This window comes from Fringilla coelebs (genome assembly GCF_963513975.1).
Source record: "Fringilla coelebs genome assembly, chromosome: 1".
Lineage (NCBI taxonomy): Eukaryota > Metazoa > Chordata > Aves > Passeriformes > Fringillidae > Fringilla > Fringilla coelebs.
Window position 1 is genome coordinate 106,243,918 of NC_140028.1, and position 22,724 is coordinate 106,266,641.

Genomic DNA, 22,724 nt, shown 5'->3' on the forward strand with positions numbered 1-22,724 from the left:
TTAATGTGCCACGGTTCTTGTCTCCATCACCACACCATATAATAGTGTTAAGAAATTACTGCAGCATGTTGTAATTATTTCAGTAAGGACACTGTGCTTCCATCTGTCAGCTTACACTTGCGTTACAATGAAGAACAATGTGACTTAAAAATAAAGTTACACACACACTGTAATCCATGACCTATCACCTCTTCTCTCCTCATCCAGCCAAATCTTGAAATCATGTTCCCAAAGAAACACTAATTAGAAGCTAAACAAGCAGGGTCCTCCTAACAATGAAGCTATAGGAAACACACTGAAGCTCAATTACATGAAGAAGGAGGCAGCTAAATTTGAAAAAAAGCCCTGCCCTAAATGTCCCTGTGTAACACTGCTAGAGACCCACACTCACAGTGAGCTAGACCAACACTTGGTTGCAGAGACAGCAAGTGACCAAGCTTCTGCTTGCACCTTGTCAGGAGCTGAGTAGTCCCTTGGTTCTTCTTTCCCAGTAAGAACTGGAAATGGTCCTATTGCTCTGTTCAAAGACAAAGCTAAAAAAACACCCTTCCTGCAGCTGTACTGCAAGCTCCCAAACCACAGGAAAAAAAAAAAAATCACGAAGCATTAAATATTTCTGTTTAGAGGATGAAGCCCTGTGTGTAGGCACCTAGTCTGTCTCCCACAGCCATGTGGCACAAGATTTCTGAGAAGTCAAGCAGAATGAGGTTATAGTCTTGTGGCCTCTGCTTGTGATTCAGGAACAGGCAGTACAGCATCACTTATTCACCAATTTATTACTATAAATCAGCCAACCCGTTTAATCTTTGCCACATGGAAAAAAGCAAACCTTGCAGGATCTACAGGAATAAGCTGGCAGCTCTGGTTTACCAAAATACCTGCAATGTGCAACATGAATCCAGTGACACAAAATAACACGTGCAAAATAGTCAAGCAGGCCATGGATTGAAACTATGTGGCCACTAAGTGCTGCCAGATGTATCACTTAGGCATGTTGGGAAAAAAGAATAATTTATGAATCAACTCGTTCCCCACTAACCTGTTTCATTGTAGTCAAGCTTTATGACACAAGTAACAGTGGCAGGGCATAGTTATAATTTTTAAAAGGTGAAGAATAATGTTTATTTTATGTGGATAAACCAGCATTTAACTATACTATTTTTCCAGCCACATTCTCAACTTTAAAACAGATAAAAATGACTGGTTGGATACAGCTCTTGAATGTTCAGGAAATACACAGAAACTGCTGTTGTGCAAAGTTAAAACAATGCCCAGATCTCCATTTAAAGCAGAAAATCCCTGGAAAGGCTACTCAGGGGTAATTTCAAGGGCTTGTCCTACATTCCTATGTCATGTCTGAGGAAGGAAATCTGTGGGGGCTGTGGCAACAGAGACCAAGCAGGATCAAGCAGCTAGCTCAGTGCATTCCCCTCTGAGATCTCCTGCAGAGCACGTGGCTCCAGATGCCTTCTCCAAGTGTCTGGACACAGGGATGGCATGCACCCTTCAGAGTCTTGCTGCAAATCCACCCACTGCTTTTGATCTCTCCTGCAAACACCCAGGAGTTGCAGACTATCTCGAACCAGCAGCCCACCTCCCTCAGGAGGAGCAGGTGATGCCCTTGGAGAGGGGCTCAGTACTGCATCCATACGAAGCAGAAGTTTGGAAATGGAATCCAATTAGCATATTATTTGATTAATTTAAAACTGACATCTCTTGCTCCCCCAGCAGCAGTCCTGAAAGTGGCTGGAACCCCTACCCAAGATGGGAACAGTACCTTGGAGGAGCCCTAACCCCCAGGGAGAGGGCAGTGCTCTTTAGCATTAAGCTTGGCAGCCTTCATGTGATTTTACACAGGCAAAGGAATGGGCCAAATCCTGAACAGTAAATCAGTCAAGTTTCACTTCACTGGAAAATACATATTTCAGGGTCTGACCTGCTGCTTTCCCATGCCAGATGGTATGCAGAAGGCAGTTCAAGGGTCCTACTAATCTCCAGTAAGTAAAATATCTTGGGTCTCATGCAGGTGTAGGCCAAAAAATACCAACAAAAAAGCCAATCCCCAAAACAACAGCTGTTCCATCACCCCACTTTTTTGTCCTCTGAGGTATCAGAAAGTCAAAATTAATGGTGGCTTCATATGCATCATTTTTTCTACTGCTCATTAAAATCCCTTTGTGAAGCACACATAAATGATATAATCTAACAATTCCTTTTTTTCCTTAAGTTTTCTCTGAAGTTGCAGGAGGCAGGATTTCCTCTCTATTACATAAGGAGAAGAGGGTGCATTTGTTCTTTTGCTGCTTAAGACTTATTAGCATGGTCAGGTTACTCGAGCCAGGCCCTTTTTCCTGATCTTTTCTTGCAGGGGAATTATTCTTGGCAAGGCTCCAGCCTAACCCAATGGAGGGAAAACCACGCAGCTTTACAAAGAACGAGATATAAAACAGATGCACCTCAGGGCTTTGACCAACCACTGAGAGCTTCAGCAACAGCACAGAAACAACAAATACGAGCTGGTGATGAGCCTCTGAAGTGTGCAAGTACACCCATCACTACTACCATGATAAATTGCCACGATGTCGGCTCCGTAGGGGTGCAATCTTTTTCCATCATCTTGATGGGAAACCCAATACAATCCTGGAGGCAAGGTACCACACCATACCCCTTCCCAAGCAAATTCACAAGGCCCAGTAGCAAAGAGCTGCCCCTTGTAGAACCTCACCTCTCAGCCCAGACTAAGAGACTGGAGGGGAAAGTAAAAGCCCCACCCTGTTATTTAGTGCAGGGGAGCAATGGCCAAAGTGGTTCTCCTGCCTCCAGCACCTAGTGCAGGGGCCTGAGCAAGATTAAGTTTTCCTCACGTCTTAATAGGAAGAGACTGCTTCAGAGGTTGGCTCAGAACCTCTTTTATTGGGTGACAAGAGGATGTGCTTAAGGTCTCCTGGGGTAGGTAAGGTTAAGAAGAGGAACTTGCAAGTATGGTGGCACAGCAAGGGTTACCCAGGGCCTGCCTGCCCACCGTGCCTCCCAGGAAGCAATTTTGGGCTGAGGTATACCTACTGTTCCCCCAACTGGAACACTGATTTAAGTCCCAGACACAGAAATTGAGATTAATTTCTTGCCTTTGAGAGACCTCTATGCTTCTGTCTAACCAAACTGAAAACAGATCACCATTTACAAACCTTGGGAAGGAAAATGAAAATGTTCTTAAGGCTTACTGTCCATGCCAAAGGAAAAAAAAAACAACACCAGTGCCAAGTACAAACCTTGTACTGCTATTTATATTTGTTACTCTATAGACATGTGAGTTATAACTTTTTTTATAGTGAAAAGAGTCAATCACTGGAACAACCTCCTAGGGATGCAGAAGAACCACACTGCTAGAGGTTTTCAAACCTCCAGCCTGTGTGATTGGACACAGGGATGGATAATTTCACCCAGGCTCCCTTTCCCAGGAAAGGCTGGGTCAGATGGTACTCTGAGGTCACTTTCAACCCGAGCTCTTCTGTGGTCCTGCAGTTTTTGCTACAAGTGTTAAGGCTTTATTGCTTACCCTTTTTGCATGTAGAAGATGTAACCACACCAAGAAGCTGCCCAAAGAAAGCAGCAGAAGGAAACAACAGCTTGAACTGCTTGACATCTGAAAGGAAGCAGAGCTGGTCTCTGTGGACCTTTGGACCCACCATGCTCTTGACACATGGTCTCCCTCCTTTAGATAGAGTACAAGCTCTGGCCTTCAAACCCTCTATCGTTTTCAGTCAACTGCAAAGTGTGCTTCCAAGGAAAAAAAAAGTTAAGAGGTCTTTACAAAGTTACTGCTCAGTATTATAAAGCATCATGAAAACCAGCTGGAAAAGCTCCACTGAAAACCATGCTGGGGAAGGTGCACAGCTGATCACTGCCCTTGGCTACTTCCAACTTTGAAGCACACAGCCAAACTGGAGTTTACACCTTTAAGGTGCCCTGTCTGTTGGTCAGTGTTGCGCAAACCTGCCCCACACTTCTTCATGGGATCATCCAGCTGGCACCCTGACAGCCAGAGAAAGCAGTCACAGGGTGTCACAGGAGCCACAAGCTCAGTTTTTGGCAAGGAGGGACAGGCCTGAGGCAGGTATGGACACGGAGTGGCAAAAGTACCCTTCCCTATGGACCTGGGTTACGGGACAGTTCTGGGGTGCTTCCACCATCCTTGTCCAGAGCAAACATCCTCTGGAGTTGGAAACATGGGGCTACTTATTCTCCACAAAAACACTTGCTGCCTTTGACCTGATCTTGCCCTTTTAATCATGCAGCTCTTACCCTACATTTTTCTTTATTTTTTTTGGTGAGAAGAAGTAGTTGATTCCCTCATTCTCCCTGAGAATGGGGAGGACATGGAGGTCAGATAGAGGGGATGACTTGTATCCCCAGAGACAGGCCAACTCTGACTCTTTTTGTCAATAAATCCCAGATTTTCTGAACAATACCTGCAAGAAATGCTGCAGGTTTGGGCAAACTCAGCCCAGACTTGATACTTCAATCCAATTATGCGTCATGCTCGCCTCCTCGTTCATCATGTTAAGCTCTTCTAAAATTACCCTCTAGTCCTCTGAATGAAAACACCTCACTCCTTCACTCCAAACACTGTGATAAACATAGGTCTTTGTAATATGAGAAAAGAGGGTGAGGACCTTGCTGTATTTCATTATTTTTGCACTACAGCAATGAATTTCAAAATAGCTTAGCAGTAGTAGTCATGCTTACTGATTTAGTGTACATTCCCTTTGCTGCTCTTCAGAAATTAAGCACTTCTGGGAACAAGCACGAGACTTTGAATTAAGTTGGTTTTTTTTCCTCTCCTCCCTTCAGCAGGTTGCAATATGACATTTTCTTGCATTTCATTTGGTTTGAATGAAAGTCCAGCCCTCTTTTGCTCCTGCAAAACTGTTCCCTCAATGCAAAGGGCTGGAAGACAGGAGGAGCACAGCCTTCCAGCCTCACCTGGAAAGAAGCAGTACTTTTCCCTGTGGTTAACACCTGAAAGAACAACCCCAAGGGGTTTTAAAGCCACTTGCTGTGACTGGGTCATGAAAACACAAAAAAACCCCAACCAACAAATTTCAAAAAAGCAAACCCCAAAGCAAGCCTTTTAGCTGGCAATAAAGTCCCCAATACATAAAATTTCAATTCTTTGCTTCTCTTTACACAGTTTTACTGATCTTCTTGATTTGCTGTTCTTTATTTCTGGACTTAAGAAACAAGGTGAGGCAGCTCCTCCAGCTGTATGTGCTGCAACAAGACTACTCCAACTCCTGAGAGCATCCTGGACTACCTGAGACCAGCCCTGACTGTAAGGAACCAGCAGGAAGGCACACACTTATTCCTGCACATCAGGGCAGCAGCAAGCAGGTGCCCATTAGCACGGCTCACCAGAGCACCTACTGTCAGGCCAAAGAGCCTTCAGATCCACCTCCAGCTTGGGTCATAGCTGGAGACTTGAGCAACACACGTGGGACACCCACAGAGCACCTTGAAAACACACCCATGGATTTTGTGAGGCTGACAGCCAGTGAGCCCCGTGCAGTGATATATTCTTGCCTGGAGAAGCAAGAGGTGAATTTCTCCAGCTGTCTGCTGAAGTTAATTTGTCTGGGCAAAGATTGGTTTGCAAGGCACTCTGTCCATTCCCAGGGTACACAACCTGAGCTGGGAGTGAGACCACAGAGCTCAAAAGCAGAATGAAGGCAGTTTCTGGCCTCAGCTGAGGCTGTTTTACAGCTGCAAAGCTCCACTGACCCCAGCAATGCTCACACAAGCAAGAGGAAATTCCTCCCTGAGTTGCTGAGTATGACTTTTCCCAATGTATATCTTTTTCCTGCATAGTGTTTCTTTTTTCTGTCCCCACATTTTCTTTCCCAGGAAAGTTTTGCAGGCTTGTCTGTGGATACACATTGCTCTCATTTCTTTCCAGCTTCTCATGTTATCACAAATTGGATCAAGTACAGAAAACAATTGCATCGTACTCACCCTGTGTGATTGATGACACAGATATGTGCAATAAAACAGAACAAAAACAAGTACTTCTACCAGGCTCCTTTGAAACTTCAAAGTATCCAGGAGACATTTTACAGCACCCAGCCCACCTAAGTGCCTGTTGGCTAAACTGCACAGAAACTAAGCACCATGCAGTCTAAGGGCAAAAATTAAAGTAACTTCTAAGGCCACACTCTGCACACACAGTGGCCAGCTTGGGCTAAGGCAGCTTTATTTTATAACCCACTACATCTTCCTGGTTCTTGTAAAAGGTGGGCCATCTTGTTTGGAGCTTTTCCCCCCAAAATGCTGAAGCTGCAGAAGTGACAGTTAGCCCTTTACTGGAGGAGGTACTTAAAAATCCCTTATATATGTATATAAAAAATATAAATAAATCACCAAAGTCACTTTTCTTCCAGAACTGGATTACTAGAATTATTCTGAGACTAGAGATAATCTGAGTTTCTATCCCCAGCAGATCCACTCCAGCTGCTTACCGAAAAAAAAAAACCAAACCCAAAACCCAAAACCAAAACAACAACAACAACAAAAAAAAAAAAAAAAAAAAGAGCAGGAGAAAGTGGGAAGCACAGGATACATGAACTAGTGAAGTAGTGAAGCAGAACATTGAAAGATGTTAGGCTGAAGCCATCAGTGTAACATCTCAATAACCCTGCTGGTTTATCATCTTCATTTTGGGTATCAAACAGTGGTGGCTGTGTGATGACAGATGTTTCCTATGTGAGAGCATCAGGCTCCCAAGCAGTGCACAGCAGAGGTATCCCTGGCCACAAATAGTGTACTGCAGCACAGGATTTCATATCACTGTCACCATCCTGCTCGCATGCCTGACCTCTGCAACCACACCAACAAGAGCTGTTATTCAGCATATTATTGGAAAAGGACAGAGATAACTGTTCATGAGCACTTCCCCTCCCCACAACATCCCTTTTGCAGAAGCCCAAGAGTCCCCTGCCCCTATTCATTTCCTGCTGGAAGTCTGAGTCACAGCCAGAGAGAAAAGTAACTTTACCTCTGTTCTAAACTAAATGCCAGATCAGCTGGGACAGATTTGACATATGAACAGGAAAGAGCTAGAGTTATTTCAAAATGCTTATTGCAATCTACATTTCTGTGTCCAGCAGAAAGTTTAGTAAGACAGACGTCCCCAGCACCCCTAACCAATTACACACAAAAAACAAAACCCAAACTCCCAGCTTTGCATTAATACCTGAAGTACCATCCTGTTTGCCACACCACCAGTCAGGGCACAAAGCCTGGCACAAGGACAGCACAGCCTCCCCAGGCAGGTGCTCCATGTCTCACATCCCCAAGGATGAGCAGTCCCTCCAGCTCAGGAGATGCCCCATGACCACTCATTAAGAAGCTGTGTCACCCTTGTGGGACGAGCTGTGGCATTCCACACCTGTTACACAGCCCTTCTCCTGCTACTGCCCCCCAGCTTCTGGCAGGAAAGGCAGCTCTCCATGACATGTTCAAACTGCTCTTAATGGAGAAACAATCCTTGACCAACCATTAACAGACCTAAGGTGACTGTGACAGCCCAGTCTCCCCTGCACAGCTGTGTGTACACACACACCCTCCTCAGGAACTCCACTGCCGATGGAGGGTTACAGCAGCTTTATGGAGGGACAGCCACTACAGTCCCAGCCTTATGACTCAAGTGCAGTTTCGTGCAAGAAGTGGGAAACCTTTAGTAATCCCGGGAAGGAGTGAGTCCCACTAGGATCACAACAAGACTCTACAGTGCCCAAACCTCAAAGGCATGAGCCTACAATCCTGCGTGCAGCTGGGCCTGCAGGTCAGGTGCTGCCTCTTACCTGTTCTCCAGCAGCGTCATGCACACGACCTCCCGCACGCCCGGGTTGTTGGCCTTCTCAATGGAGCAGCTTTGCAGGTTCCACGTAGCCACCCTGAAGACGGGTCTGCCATCTCTCACCCCCCCAAACATCTCCACAGAGGGGCGAGTGGATATGATCTGGGTTGGACCCCCGGGAGGAAAGTCCAAGTCCTCACTCTGCAGGCTTAGGGAGGTGGGGCTGGGGTGAGGCTTGGCCATGAAGTTGAGGCCACCATTGGTATTTGTTGAAGGGGGCCTGGAGCGCTCTGCAAAAATCTGGTGCCTGATTTTGTCCAGAAAGGAGGAATTGATGCAGTCCATCCTCACCAGGTCCTCGATACTTTTGAAGGGCCCGTGCTCTTTACGGTAGTCCACAATGCTGTTGGCGATCTTCTCAGTGATGCCACGGATGCTCATGAGCTGTGCCGGGGTGGCCGTATTGATGTTGATCTTGGTGGCGGACAGGTGGTGCTCCGAGGCCGGGTCCTTGCGCACGGAGCTGGGCGAGTGCTGCGCCGAGCTGCCCTTGCTGCTCACGCAGATCTCGAACTTCACCTGCTCCAGCTTGGCCGCCCCCACCCCGCTCACCAACGCCAGGTCCTCCACTTTCTTGAAGCCGCCGATGTACTCACGGTACTCCACGATGTTCTGGGCCACCACTCGGGTGACCCCGGGCAGGGTCATCAGTTCCTCCTCCGTGGCGGTGTTGATGTTGAGCCTCTCCTGGTTGACGAGGATGTTGCTGAAGTTGCACGCCGCGCTGAACTTGCGGCTGTGGCACAGGTCGGCCGGGTCGCGGGGGATGGAGCGGTGGCAGCCCAGGCTGCCCCCCATCTCACCGCCGCCACGGGCCGCTGCCGGAGCCGGGGGAGCGGGCGCGGGGCGCTGCCGGGGCTGCCCGCCCGCCACTCATGGACCTCCGCGGGAAACCGGCGGCAAACCGGGCGGCGGCGGGGCAACTGCGGACGCACCCCGCTCCGCCACACTCGCCCGCTCAGCGGAACCCTGCGCCTCGCCGAGGGGCCCCCGCGCTTTTCCTCGTTCTTCTCCTTCTCCTCCCTCCTCGGGCACCGCCGCTCTCCGGCGCAGGAGGAGCCTCCGCAGCCGCTGCCCGCCCGGCCCCGCTCCGGCCCCGGCGCTCCCAGCCGCCGCTGCCGCTGCCCCGCGCCCCGCCGGCGGTAGTAGTAGCTCTGCGGGAGCCCCCGCCCCTCGGCCGGCGAGGCGGGGCCGCCGCCGCCGCCACCGCCCCCCGGGCGTCACCCGCGCCGCGCCCGCCCCCGCCCCCGCCCGGGCAGCGCGGAGACCGGCTGGGCCGGGCCGGACCGGGCCGGGAGCGGCACCGCCGGGACTCCCCACGGAGGGGTCCTGGCCCCGGCGCCGGGCTCGGAGGTGGAGGAAGGTTGACCTTCCCGCGTGGGCACAGGGGACTAGGAACGTCCCCAGTGCTGTCGCCTGGCCGCTGAGGGCAGGCTTTTTCCGTCCCCAGGTGAAAGGACGCTGATGTCTCAGGTGTTTAGACGCTCCCTGCAGCATTACTGTCCCAGAAGTTCCCTGGGCTCGTCGCTGCATCTGGTGAGGCATAGGTGTGTTTTCAGACCTCATGAAAGCCTCATCAGCCGTCTCCACTGGTTTTGTGCTCCTGCAGGCACTATGCTTTTATGCATCGGAGTAAAAGTCTGCATTTTTTCCTTTCTTTTTTTTTTTTTTTAACATCTCAAGCAATTACAGGAGTGCTGAACAAACTGAAACTCCCCACCCACAGAATGATGCTTTTGGACACATTAGGTCTATATACTAGGTCTGCCTCAGCCGGGGTGGTGGTCTGCATCATGCCTAGCCCTTCCATGAGAGTAACCTCATTCTGCACCAAAATCGTGCCTGTGTATTGCCCATGTACCTCAGCTGGATTTAACACAGTTTGTTCGTGCGCTGAGAGCCACCGCAGCCCACCACAGCCCGTTTTGGTGAAGCCACTGAAATATTTACCCAGTTTCTACTGCATCCAGTCCCATGCTGCTCTGTCTGCAATGTTATCTGTAGCCAAATTAGCTCATTTGAAACTAGCCTGACTGTGCCCACACAGGAGTGACTGCAATGTCAATGAATCGAAATATAATCGGTGGGTGTAATTGAAAGGAAGGGGGAATTGAAAGAAAGAGCAAACATATGATTGCAGATGCCAGCTAAGCGCCCTGATGCTGCCTTGTGCTGTCTCTCTCTGTGTATTTCTTTTAGCTGCATAGAATATGGTACATATGTATTTTCAACATCAACACTCTTGGTTGGCCGTCTAATGAAAATGAAACCGCTTGCAGTAGCAGCTTGTACACGTATTTTTCATGGCATTTTTAATGGAAATTGGCGTTTTTAATGGAAATTATTTGCATCCACCTGAACTAAAGTTACATTTATTCCACTTCTTGGCAAAGGAGAATGTGCTTAAGGGAGTGCAGGCTGCACCAGGCTTTACCAGGCTCTCAGACCACACAGGGGCACGGGTGCTTTGACCCTGGCTCTGGATACTCTGCTGCGCATCCCACATTTCCCTTCTGCTCGCCCCAGCAGTGGAGTTAGCAAATCACCATTACGGGAAAGGCACTGGCTGCATTAGGGCACTGGCTGCATTGGCTCGCTGCTGGCTGCTGGAGTGCAGAAAGTGCTTGCTTAGGTGATTAAATGCTTCCACGTCTGCTGGAAAGTGCTCTGTGCGCTGCGATAACAGCGGCCAATGCAGCAGGAGTCATGCTGGGCCTGTTCCTGCTGGGACCATACCAGCACAGAGCTGGAAACAATTAACCATTGAAATGAGTATTCTTTGCAAGGCAGTATTATTACAGTAATAGCTCCACAAGCTGTTATCTCAATGGAGAACACACTCTTTTGCTTTCTACAGCAGGTTGTTTTGCATTGATCCAGGCTCATTAACTAAGTTTTGAAGCTGGAAAGCCCCAAAATGCATCTGAGGCATCATCCACATTGCTGGCAACACTAGATTTTCTGTGTTTCAGAAAAAAAGGCAGGAGCATCTTCAGAAAGAAAACAGATGTCCCTTTTGTCCAGCACTTTCTGTTGACAGCAACTACTCAACATTCCTTGAATTTGCAGCACCAAATTAACCTGTGAGACTGGATGCAGCTGAGGATGCAGAGCTCAGAGGGATGCAACAAGTGTACCATCACCTAATCCTGAGAATGACCTCATGCTAATGTGAGATGTGGGCTGGGGGGGGGGGGAGAATGAGGGGATTATCATTCCATTAGCCCCATACCTGTATTTTTTGTTGTTGTTGACAGTTACAGGAAGCTTGCTGAGATCTGAGTCAGCCTTTGGCACATTTCAGGAAAGCACCAAAAGATGTAGAAAGGTCTTGAAAAGTTAAACAGAAAACAAAGGAAAAAAAGATCAATCAATGGCCTGACATCAGTGTTAGGCAATCCATTAATTTGAGGCAATCCATTAAAATGAGGTTCAGTCAGTAAATTATTGACGAGACAATGGCAAAATTATTGACAGTGTAGGCAACAAAAAATAAATCTCATGAAACCCAGGGAGATCCTAGATTTCATCTTTGGTCCAATCCTGAGCTCAGTGTATGTAAACTTATTCAAGAAGCGATGGATTGATCATGGTCTCCTGGTGATCACAGGCTGGCAGGTAGCTTCCCTGGTCTGCTTGGCACCTATCCTGGCAAGGGGCCATGAATCCAGGATTCCTGAATCTCCGTCAGCCCCAACAGGTTTAGAGGGCTCTGAGACACCGTGGGTGGCTTATTCCTGAGGATCCTCAGCTTGCTGCCTACTGAGTGGCTGGCTGCTGGCCAGGGCTGGCTTAGAAACCTCTCAGTGACAGCAAAATTGAGTTTCGCTGCTCTGAGGGTGTGAATGGGGAGGACCTCACAGGGCCAGGCAGGCTCCAGCAGTGAGAGGTGTGGGGGGACACCCTCAAAAGGCCCCTGGGAGCAGCCATCACACTTGCTTGAAGAGTCTTTTTGTGTTTCACTGGACAGTGTTATAATGCAAGGAGCTGGAGAACAGTGGTTTTATCATTGCCCAGTGGCCATTTGTTGATCTTGGCATATCCTGTCCCCCTAAACTGGTAGTGAAAGAGGTTTCTGGATAGCTGAGTGGTACCAGGACAAGCAGCTGGCCACATGAAAAATGCAGGGGAAGGGTTGTGTCACCTGCTTATCAGCTCTGGAGGTCTCAAACGCTTCTTCCCTGTATGAGTTCTTCGAAGAGGAAAGAACAAAACCAAACCTTTTTCATCTGAAGGAGGTTCTGCAGTATTTCAGGCCTATAAATGCAATGTTTAAGGATGATATGGAAGTGCTTGAACCTGATGGAGTGGGAGCAGGTACTAGTGAACAATGTCTTTTGGCATAATTGATGCAAAAAATCAGCATACAGGCCAATAGATTTTAAAGGCTAACTTCTTAGCATTTTAATTTGGTCTTAAAATAATCTATTAATCTATTTTTGCATGTTTTAACATCCCTCACCTGCACTGCAGAGGCTCTAAACAAATAAACTGGATTTTATGATGAGGGATAGAAGGAGCTGGAAGATGTTACTCAACAGAAAAACACGGAGTTTGCCTTCAGTCTTCAGTCAGCAATTGCACTTCCTACCAGCCCACCATGTGATAGCAGTGCCTTTTCCAGCTCTCACACAGCCTTGGGGGGCTTGGCAATCACACTTTTACACCCTGTGTTTTCAGACCTGCTGCACCGGGCTCTTAACGGGCGAGGGCTCGAAAAGGCAGCTGATTAACTGCAGCGCCTGTATTCTTATTAAAGGGAGCTATTAAAATAATTGTTTTCTTTCTGCAAGGACGTCTTCAGTAACACTTGTAACAGATGCCCGAGGGAGAAGGCAGGCAGTGTTTTTATGAAGACAAGTAATAACAAGTAGGAGTTAGCAATTTCGTAAGTGGTGGGACTTACAAAGTCTGATTCTTGGTGGATCTTTCCTTTTTTGATTTTCTGATCTTTATTAATAAAACTGAGTCTCCATTAGTGTCTCAGTGGGGTCACTAATCTGGATATCTCTTTTCTACACGGCCATCAATATTTGTGGCTCTTTTAGAAACTCTGTGTTTTTTAGACATTTAACCTCTATCAAATTCACTTGAAATTAGCCCACTCTCTAATAAAATCCCTGGGGAAGGGATGAGAGCTAGAGCAGCAGAGCACACAATCACATGAGTTTTTTCTTGGGAATCCAATGTCTATGATGTGAGCTCTTTTTCCTGTAAGGCATTCTATACAGCTGCCAAACTTGTTGCAAAAAAAGTGATGTCACCAGTGCTGTGTTGCCAGGTTACGGGTGTCACATCCTACAGAGAAATACAGTCAGAAGGGTGAGCAGAAGTGAGTCATCCTCATACCTTGATTAGGGCTCCACTTGGCTTGGGCTTGAGTCTGAAACACAGACCTCTCCCTCCCAGAGATCTCAACTAGTTAGTGTCTCACCACCCTCTCTCTTTCCCTAGAGGGAAACAAAAGGAACCCAAGCTAGAGAACACAATCTCCAGCAAAGCGTGGGATGCATTTTCCAGTTTCCAGAGACAGCAGGGGGGATTTGATTCTCATGCCCCACATCTGAGGTGACTCAAATACCCCTTGGGGCACAAGAATAGAAAAGAACTAAAAAATCTGGTCCTTCCTTGACCCCAGGCCGACTCATCGAGGCCACGCTTACAGAAGCTTGACTACTCCAGGCCTCCAGTGGTGGTATCTCCTGAACTTCCCAGATGAGAAACACGGGATGTGGTGGAGCTGTGACCCAGCTAATGTTTTCTTTGAGGCCTAGTCCATCAAGCCTCCAGTAAAAATGCCCACAAATCACTGCTGTGTGAATCTGGCACGGAGGAGAGTCAGAATTGGTGACTTGTGAGCCGGGTGCCTAAGCCCTCACCGAGAGCAAGCTTTCTGTGCTTCCACCCAAAGGCAAGCATCAGGTGGGTTTTTGTGGAAAAGATACGGGCAATGAGATTTTAGGCACCTCGAGAGCCAAGCAGGAGACGAGAAGAAATAAAGCAATATGCTGGAAAGGGTTGCTCAGTATAGCTTTCAGCACTTCACACAGCACTTTGGTCATCAGCAGTTGGACCGCCAGCCTCTCAACTGAATAAATTCCTATTTTGCATAATTTGTATTTTTATCCTTTACCTGTAGTTACTAGGTTACCATAATTAATTTTCTTGTTAACAAATTTTAGAGAAATGTGTAAAAAATCCATTTCATGTTTACCTTTTACTTTTCAAAGAGTTTCATGACCATTAGTTAACTCATGCATACGGGTTTTTAACTCAGTGATTCTGCAGTTACTGTAGCAGCTACTGCAATTCTGCCCAGACTTAAATATTACTTATAACTTCTGCTGTTTGGGGGGTTTGCTTTTGGTTTGTGTTTTGGGTTTGGTTGGGAGTTTTTTGTTATAAAAACATAAGGGATTAGTCTCTACTCCTTAAACAGTTGTGTTTCAGACCTTAAAATTATTAAGATAGTCAAAACCTGGACTCTTAGTTCTCCTAATTTTCTTAGACATAAGGAGGGGTCAGTCAGGTCTCTGTGTGGTTTACTTGTGCTATGTTTGTATCCTGTCTTTTCCCCTTCATATAATCTTTTCACCTTCATATAATCTTTTCACCTTCATATATAATCAAAATTCTGTTTGCTGAGAAGAAAATAAAACACAAAGTAGAGTAAAACTTTCCTTTAGTCCCAAATTCTCAGAGATCTGCAGTCTAGAGTCCCAGTATAAAACCAGAGCTCTGTTGAGGATCAGATCAGTGGTTTATGAAATAAAAAATGTTTTGATTAAGACTTTTCACACAAAACATAGCACACTGCCTAAATTATCATCTCTGCAATGCTCTCCTGAGAAAATATGTCTCTCACATTTCAAGTCCTGTACCAACAATTAAAATGGTTTAATGGCTTCAACCACTCCCAGCAGACTTTGAACTTCTCTGAGGAGCCTCCCTGACAAGCAGCACAAGTTGCCTCGTTGTTACAACACCTTCAGTGAAAGCTTGATCCAATTCCCATGAAGACAAAGGAAAATGCCCAGAATGATTTAAAAGGCTGCTGTGCTGATTTGGGCAAGCAGGAGGGCCTGCACTGTTTGTGGAATTGACTCGTGTGGTTCTCCACCTGAGAGCAAGGTTTTACTGAAATGAAAGCATGCAGGAGGAAGAGCAGCAAGACAGTATAGAGGTCTTCCTCTAGGGACGGGTCCTGTAGGATGGCTGCTTGGAGGAGACAAGTGAGCTCAGGTCAGCAGCATCTGGGGAATGGGCAGCTGAGCATCTGAGCCATACTGGACCAGTGGAGGACAAGCAAGCCCCTGAGCACCTGGAACTGAACAGCACTGAGCTGATTAAAACCAAACTGAAGGACCTAGCTTTGATCACTTGAAAGACCCTGGTACAAATAAGGATTCTAAGTCCTTGGAAGGTAATTAGCTGTTGAAAAACCCCACCGGCATGGCTGTACCAAACTCACTTTTTTCTTTGATGGGGTGACTGACTTGAAGGATAGGACAGAAACAGCTGATTAATGAAAGAGGGTGTGGAAGAGCATATACTTGCAAAGCATGTGGGTGGAGTCAAAAAGCTGCAAGGACTTGGGTAGGTAGGATCAAAATTCAAAAGTCTACACAGGTCAGAGGGACATTCCAAAATGGACAAGATGAATTTTGGTAGAGACCTGGAGAGGAGAAATCAACATCATCCATTCAAATTGAGAATACCTGAGTCACAAATGGGACAGGAAAGGCTCAAAAATGTAAATAAGAGTCATCAGGCTGGCCCATTAAGTAGAGACCAAAGTCTGTTTTTAGCTTATCTCATGAATTCCAACAGCATGATTAGGAAGATAGCTGTGCATTGACACAGCTGCACTCAAGAATATGTTGCTTAGAGCCACCATGCCAAAGTATTGGTGAATTGCTGCCAGATGTTATACACATTGCAAAAACCGGAGTTCTCCCAAAACAAACCCCACAGCCCTGAAGTGCTTACTATTTCAAGGCTAGATCCTAGTCCTTGCTTATGCCAAGTAATATGTACTCTAACAATTGGAAACAAAGGAACTCTGAAGTTCTGTTGGACAGGAATAAAGCTTGCATATACTGGGTTGAGGAGTTTGCTGCCTAAAGGCCTAAAGTGGGTAAGATGTTAGAGTATTCTTTTTACTGTGTGTGAAGTTTTGGCTGAGGTCACAGCTCCAAACCTTGTTCCAGCCAAATAACATGTTTTTGAGAGACTTTTTCAAGGTTTGAAGAGACATGAGGAAAAATAGCTGTCACCATGTTACCCAAGCTTTTGCATTAGGTCAGAGCACGAGCTCCCCACACTCTGCAGGCCATTCATTCCTGCTCACCTGGTGTGTGCTCACCACCATGACTCACCACAAAAACAACTCAGCACATATTGGTTGGCTGTCATTTCCATGCAAACACTCTTCTAGGTATTGTGGGATGTCTGTTTTTCCTGTGATGGATTCTCAGACTTTGCTGTGGTTCAGGAATGGTTCCAGCACCTCCTGCTTCAAAAGTAATCTCACCAGGTATCCTGAAATCAGGTTCTAACAATTATCCCAAGTGTTCCAAAGCATGCAGTTGATTAATTCTGATTTCACATCACATATAGCCAGGTCACACACACATATTCTTGCCAGCCAGTATACGAGCCACATTCTTCCTGCGTTAGTCATGGAGCATGTCTGGCGCTCCTCCCATGACTCAGGAGATGTTTTGTCACTTGACACTGCAAGGTGCTGGGCATCCCTATCCTGATACATACCAAGTGACACCAGGGAATGCTGGTAACACACAGCATGACTCCTAAGACAGGACAGACGGAAGATGGGACATGCAGTGGGGTCAAACTCTGAGAAATGGTTGAATGAATGACTCACTTAAGCTGACTAAGGCCCATCCCAAAAGTGCCTGGTGCTGACTCTGACTGTTTCTGACTGTGCATGCACACCTGCAAACTGCGGCAATCAAACACCTTTGGGAAGACAGCTGCTGCTCCTTCAGTTTATGTACCATATTGCCATCCCCAACTGGATGAGAACTCACTCCACACTTAGGATTAGATGGCGGTGTTCCATGGGTTAGTGTCTTGGGCTTCAGAGTGTCAGGTACCTGCTTTGGATGTGCGGATTCCCTTGGTCTCTGCCTGACATCCAGCACAGCCTTGGTAAAGTCACAAGGCTGCCCACACACTGTTTACCTCTTAGACCATTAGATTTGCCAGGTATGACTTACCCTAACCAAGCAAGCAGTTGTTGTTACATGCACGGTCACCTCCATGGCACACAGGGATGTGGAGACTGATTTTCACCAAACCAAGTCATCACTCCTACTATTTATTTTTTTCACCTGCAACTTTTTTCAGGTTTCACTGCTTGCCATTGTTACTCCTACTAGTATAGGACAGAAGGGTTTTAGAAAGGTGGGTTAAAAGAGAACCAACAGAGGTCTCCATGTATTTTAGAGAACTTTAATACAGTAATTATCCATCACACCAATCAGAGTTTGCAGGTTTCTAATGGCTGCTGGTGAAATTCTGTGCGGTCTGTAGATCTGAGCCAGCCATTTCCCCACTGTGCATGAGGATCTGCCATCTGCACTGCCCTTGTTGAGTCCAGCCCTCTCTAGTGTGATTGTGATTAGCTGGGGAGTGGGGGATTGCCCACTGTGAGAAAAGGTATCAGCACGTGGCCCTCACAGGGGCTGTTTGGGACAGGCAGCATGCACACTAAGAGCTGGCAAGGACACTAAGCTGCATTCACATCATCCATCTTGACACCACCTGCTTCTGAAAGGGCTGATTCTTCCAAAGACAAGCAGTCGAGGCTTCTTGCCACCTTTGCCATAGGCTGAAAAGAAGAGGGGAAGGAGTTTTACTCCGTCTGTGTTCTCTTGTTCTCGATACTTTTAGATAAGGTGACACAAACTTGCAGATTCCCTTTGGATTCAAGCTAGTAATTGTTTAAGGCACAATGATAACTCTGTATCACAAGAACAAGTCATGAAAGAAACATTGTTAGAGAAGAAATCCTTTGAATCAGAAAGGCATTGTGTTTTGTCCTTCATTAAGCTCTGAATTTCATTTGGTTTTGCTGGGTGGAGGCTGTGGCAGGGACAATGTTGGGTGCACTGCCCAGCAAAAACATTCCACCAACTCGCTGCAGGATCATAAGTCAAAGTGGATACCAAAGACAAATTCTCTGCGGTGTTTGCAAGTCCCTCAGCAGTGGCAGGGACATTCTTCCCCTTGGATTTCAGGATTTCCAGGAGATCAGGCCAGGTGTGGTACATGAAAACAAAAAGGCAAGACAAGAATTTGTGTTAGCATAAACTAAATGGGGGAAAAACACAACAACAACAAAACAAACAAACAAACAAAAACCAACAAAACCCCCACCCAAGCAGAAAGCTGTAAAAACCATCTGTTTATATAAAGGTCAAGACAGGTTTCTTTCACATGATTCAGGAATTTCACAGTTCTTCCTCTAACTCACATTTTTAAATCAAAATGTTCAAAAACATTGCATCAAGAAGTTTCAAATTCCAGAGCTGGAACATGCAATAAGAAGTCAACTATAATCTTGGTTTTAAATGTTAAATTAAGCTTTAAAACAAACAAGCAAACAAATTGGAAAATTGGAATATCCCCCAAAAAATTCCTTGATTAGCATAGTTGCTCTTGCTCAAAGTTTTGGATGTTTGTGATGTCAAACAATCGCTCTAAGCTCATTGTTAAAAACAGCCCCCAGACTTTTGAGGATTTATTTTTTTCAAAACAGCATGAAAAACCTGTAATATTTGACTGATTTATGTTGTTAAAGGAATCAGCTGTAAGGGTCTTTGCTCACTATAGTGTGTCACTTTATATGGCAAGATATTTAATGCTCACATATTTTAATCCCTGGAGAAAGCACAGAGACTGCTCATAGATAAGATATCCAACATTCTCCAGAATGCCTCTGAATCCCCAGTTGCCACTGACTTCATTTTACAGCTCCTTGACTCATCTGGTGTCACCACAAGAGACATACTCAGTCCATTTAATACCGAGGAGAAAATTATCCAGGAGAAACCATTTGCTTTGCTTCCCACCTTCTGTGCCACCAACTCACCTTTCCCTTGGCATCCACCCCTGATCCTCAGAGCTGTTTTTGCCCTGGAGCTAGCAGTGGCAGAGGAGCAGCAGCAAAGCCTGGGCTGGATGAGGAAGCATGGGATGGCACAAGGATTTCTTTGGGCACTCCAGCATGCTCCCACTTTCATATCCTCTTCACAGCTCTGCTCATAAGGCTGTGACAGCTCACTGCTGTAGCGTTTTTGCTCTCCCTGACAAGGAAGAGACTCCTGCCTGTGCCTCTGAAGCATTAAAGCTGTGTTAAGATTCAAATTCAGTGCTCAGATTGCTGAGATGGAGGAGAGTCCCTTATGCCTGAATGCAAGAGGAGAAAATCCATTACTGCTAACCATGGCCTGGCTATTAAGAGTAATAGAACTAATTTTAACAGCATTAATCTCTTGAAATGTATTAAATTTCAGCAGAAAATTCTGAGTGATCTTTCCCCTCCAAATATGCCCATGACAGTGGTGCAGCCCAAGGGCAGGAGTCCAGAGAACCTGAGGAATCACCATCCTTGGAGATATTTGAAGCACAGCTCTTTGTGGTTCCAAACTTCAACCAGCAGGTCAGACTAGAAGATCTCCCTTTCAACCTAAATTATTCTGCAGCTTTGTAGAAAATGGTGGTCTTGGACTTGTTGGCATGATAAATAGGAGCTGGGGGAGGATTTGGTAAGCTGCAGAGAGCACAAATATTGAGAGAGAGAAAGGAGAATAGAGCAGGGGTTGTGTGGCATTGATAGTTTCATATCCATTCTTTGCAGATCCGTGGGGATAACCATCCCATTTTAAACAATAAAGTGGCTTACAGCTGTATGGTTTGGGGTTTTTTTAGTTAAAGAAGATATGTGATCTAAACTGGATTAAAAAAAAAAAGAAAGAAACAAGCAGAAAAGCCTCATCCATCTGTTCTCAAATAATTAAGATTTGTTTCTGATTCTGCAGGAATAGATATAGTGGTTTCTTAATACTGTAAGAATAAACTCCACAAGTTCTGAACCAAAGCTCAGTTGAAATGGTCCAGCAGAGAGACTCCCTAGTCAAGGGAATCACCTTCTGTGGGAGGAGAGGGACCTTCTCTGGAAAAGGAGAAACAGGGCAGCTTGCAACCAGCAACGCCACCGAGCTCTTATTCTGCTCTCACTCTGCACATTATATGGGGTTAATCTTAAGAGAGAAAAAAAAAACAACTTGCAGGGCTTCCTTAGCCAAACAGGGAGAAGTTTGATGGCTTCAAAACAATGGAAGCAAAGAGAACTCAAGGGAATTATTCATCTGGTAAATGGAATTTGATTTTCTAATGTGAAGAGCAGGCTTTAATTACTGCAAATTGAAACAATAGAACATTTCCTTACTAAAAAGTTGGAGGGCTTTTTGTTGCTATGATTACTATGTGAAGGGGATGTTTGTGCTTAGAAGCCTTAGCAATTATAGGAAGGTTTAACTTCAGCCAACTACTTTGTAGAAGTTACCATAATTGACAACAGGAATGTTTTCCTGTAACTTACTTCTCTTACAGACCAAATACAAATACCATGGTGTGTGATGTACTCCATTGGAACAGAAAGGGACAGATACCTCTGGGAAAGAAACACTTTCTTTATTGGAGAGCATAGCCCAGAAGAGAAGCAACACAAAAGGATCTCCATCTGCCACAGCAAATGGAATTTCCCATCCCTCAGAAGAAATATATCAAACACTTAAGCCACATTATAGTTCTGTCCAGTACTGCGTGAAGCAGTCCTTGCTAGCTCAGGGTCATTATATTTGTTACCATCTAAAAAAAAATTCTTATTTTATTGTATTTATTATGACTAGTTGCATTACTAGGATAGCCCAGGACTCAGTGGATATAACATGAGACAATGATTGATTTGGTATGATATGATATGATATGATATGATATGATATGATATGATATGATATGATATATAACACTCTGGTCAGGTGTTCAGGTTTAAAATGTTTCTTTTAAAGTTTATGCCATAGCCACACTCCCATCATGTGCTGGGCCACGTGTACTGGTTCCTGGCATCAGTTTTGGAAACAGAGGTTCCAAAACTTGAGGAAACTGAAGGAAAAGAAGAAATTCCCACACTACTGTGAGACTTTCTGAGTATGACAAAAATGCATGCTGTGTTTCTTAGAGGCTGCAGTCATATTAGAGATTAATTTCATTAACATTTAATGCTTAAAAATGTCAGGAAAGGACTAGAGGGGAAAAATAAATCAGAACTCAGAGACAGATAAGATGCACACAAGTTTAAATGCTGGATTTTGATTCCCAATGAGGAACTGTTACCATTATTTTTGCCTCATGCCAAACTGTAAACAAAAACTTTGTGTGTTTAATCTAAAAATGCCCCCACGTCTGGATTGCTAAGCTAGTTGAAGCTAACCAAATTGAACTACCACTTCAAGATGATTTTGTTCCCTGAAATGTTGTTTCATAATGAAAATTGTGATGGGGATAAAACAGATCATGCTCTTCTGAGGTCTCAGGGCTATCAGCCACGCTCCATTTAACCTTAGCAGTCATCTGAGCAGGAGCTTCAATTTTTTTGCAGGGAGTAGATGTGCTCAGAGCTGACTTGGCAACTGATGCTGTGCCTGCATAACAAGGAGTGAGTCCAGAAGGCTGCTGCCCATGCTCAGCACCTTGTTACTTGAGCCATGTAGCTCAGACCTTGTGGCTTTGGGAGACTGGTGGCCTGTCAGACTGAGGGGAGACTGAGCATACAGCCAGTGAATCCAGCTGAGGGAATACAGAAGCTCTACATGGGGACAGTCCCTGCTGATGGAAGAGGTTCTGTGCTGCCATTCTTTTAGTCACGAGATTTCTTGTCACCATGATATTTTCGGAAAAATCCTCTTTGCCCAGGATTTTCTCTTGGGAAGCTGAGAGGCCTCAGAAAAGAATGAAAACAATAATTATCTGATTGCTTGGGAATGTGATCTGGAGATCATTTACCAACAGGTGCATCTTTGATCGGTTCCATGTGAATTGTTTTTAATTAATGACCAATCACCATCAGCTGTATTGGACTCCAAGGAGTCAGTCACAAGCTTTCATTATCATTCTTGTTTAGCCTTCTGATGAATCCTTTCTCTTTCTTTAGTATAGTTTTAGTATAGTTTCTTTTAATGTACTATAACATCATAATATAATAAATCAGCCTTCTGAGAACATGGAGTCAAATTCTCATCTCTCACCTCGTCCTGGGGACTTCACAACACCGCAATTTCTCCTATCAACAGCTGTACAGAAGACTGATCCTGGTTATCTACTTCATAAAAGCCAGATGGAGTATTTTTCAAACTCTCATTGAGGAGGAACTTGGGAATTTTTGTTTGTTGTTGTTTCAGTTTTTTTAAATTATTATCCCCTCAAATATTAGTGAGGATTCCTGCAAAATGTAAGTTGTGCAGTCCTAGAAAGTCCAGTAAAAGCCTGTGCTTTGTGTTATTTGCTGAACGATATTCCAGTGGGATCACACTGCCAAGAACTTGGGATTTCATAGCAAAGTGAAATTACACATTAGAAGAGAATGCTCCTAAAATATGTTCATTTTTAATGAAGACATTAAAAAACCACTCAGAGCTTTGTCTCCTCACTCCTCCCAGCCTTCTGCCACTGTAGTGATCCTAAGGCTGGGAACCTGAAGAAGAGAGAGGCCTCAGTTTCTCTC

At 45.5% G+C, this 22,724-nt stretch overlaps 1 protein-coding gene across 1 annotated transcript in view; it reads right to left on the reverse strand.

The window, feature by feature from the left end:
• EEPD1 (endonuclease/exonuclease/phosphatase family domain containing 1) overlaps positions 1-9,013 on the reverse strand; it is a 62,241-nt gene extending 53,228 nt beyond the window's left edge. Inside the window, exon 1 of the mRNA XM_084206721.1 lies at positions 7,857-9,013. Within this exon, the coding sequence (XP_084062847.1) occupies positions 7,857-8,710 (854 nt within the window). The 5' untranslated portion in view covers positions 8,711-9,013. The remainder of the gene's footprint in view (positions 1-7,856) is intronic.
• Between the last annotated feature and the right edge of the window lie 13,711 nt (positions 9,014-22,724).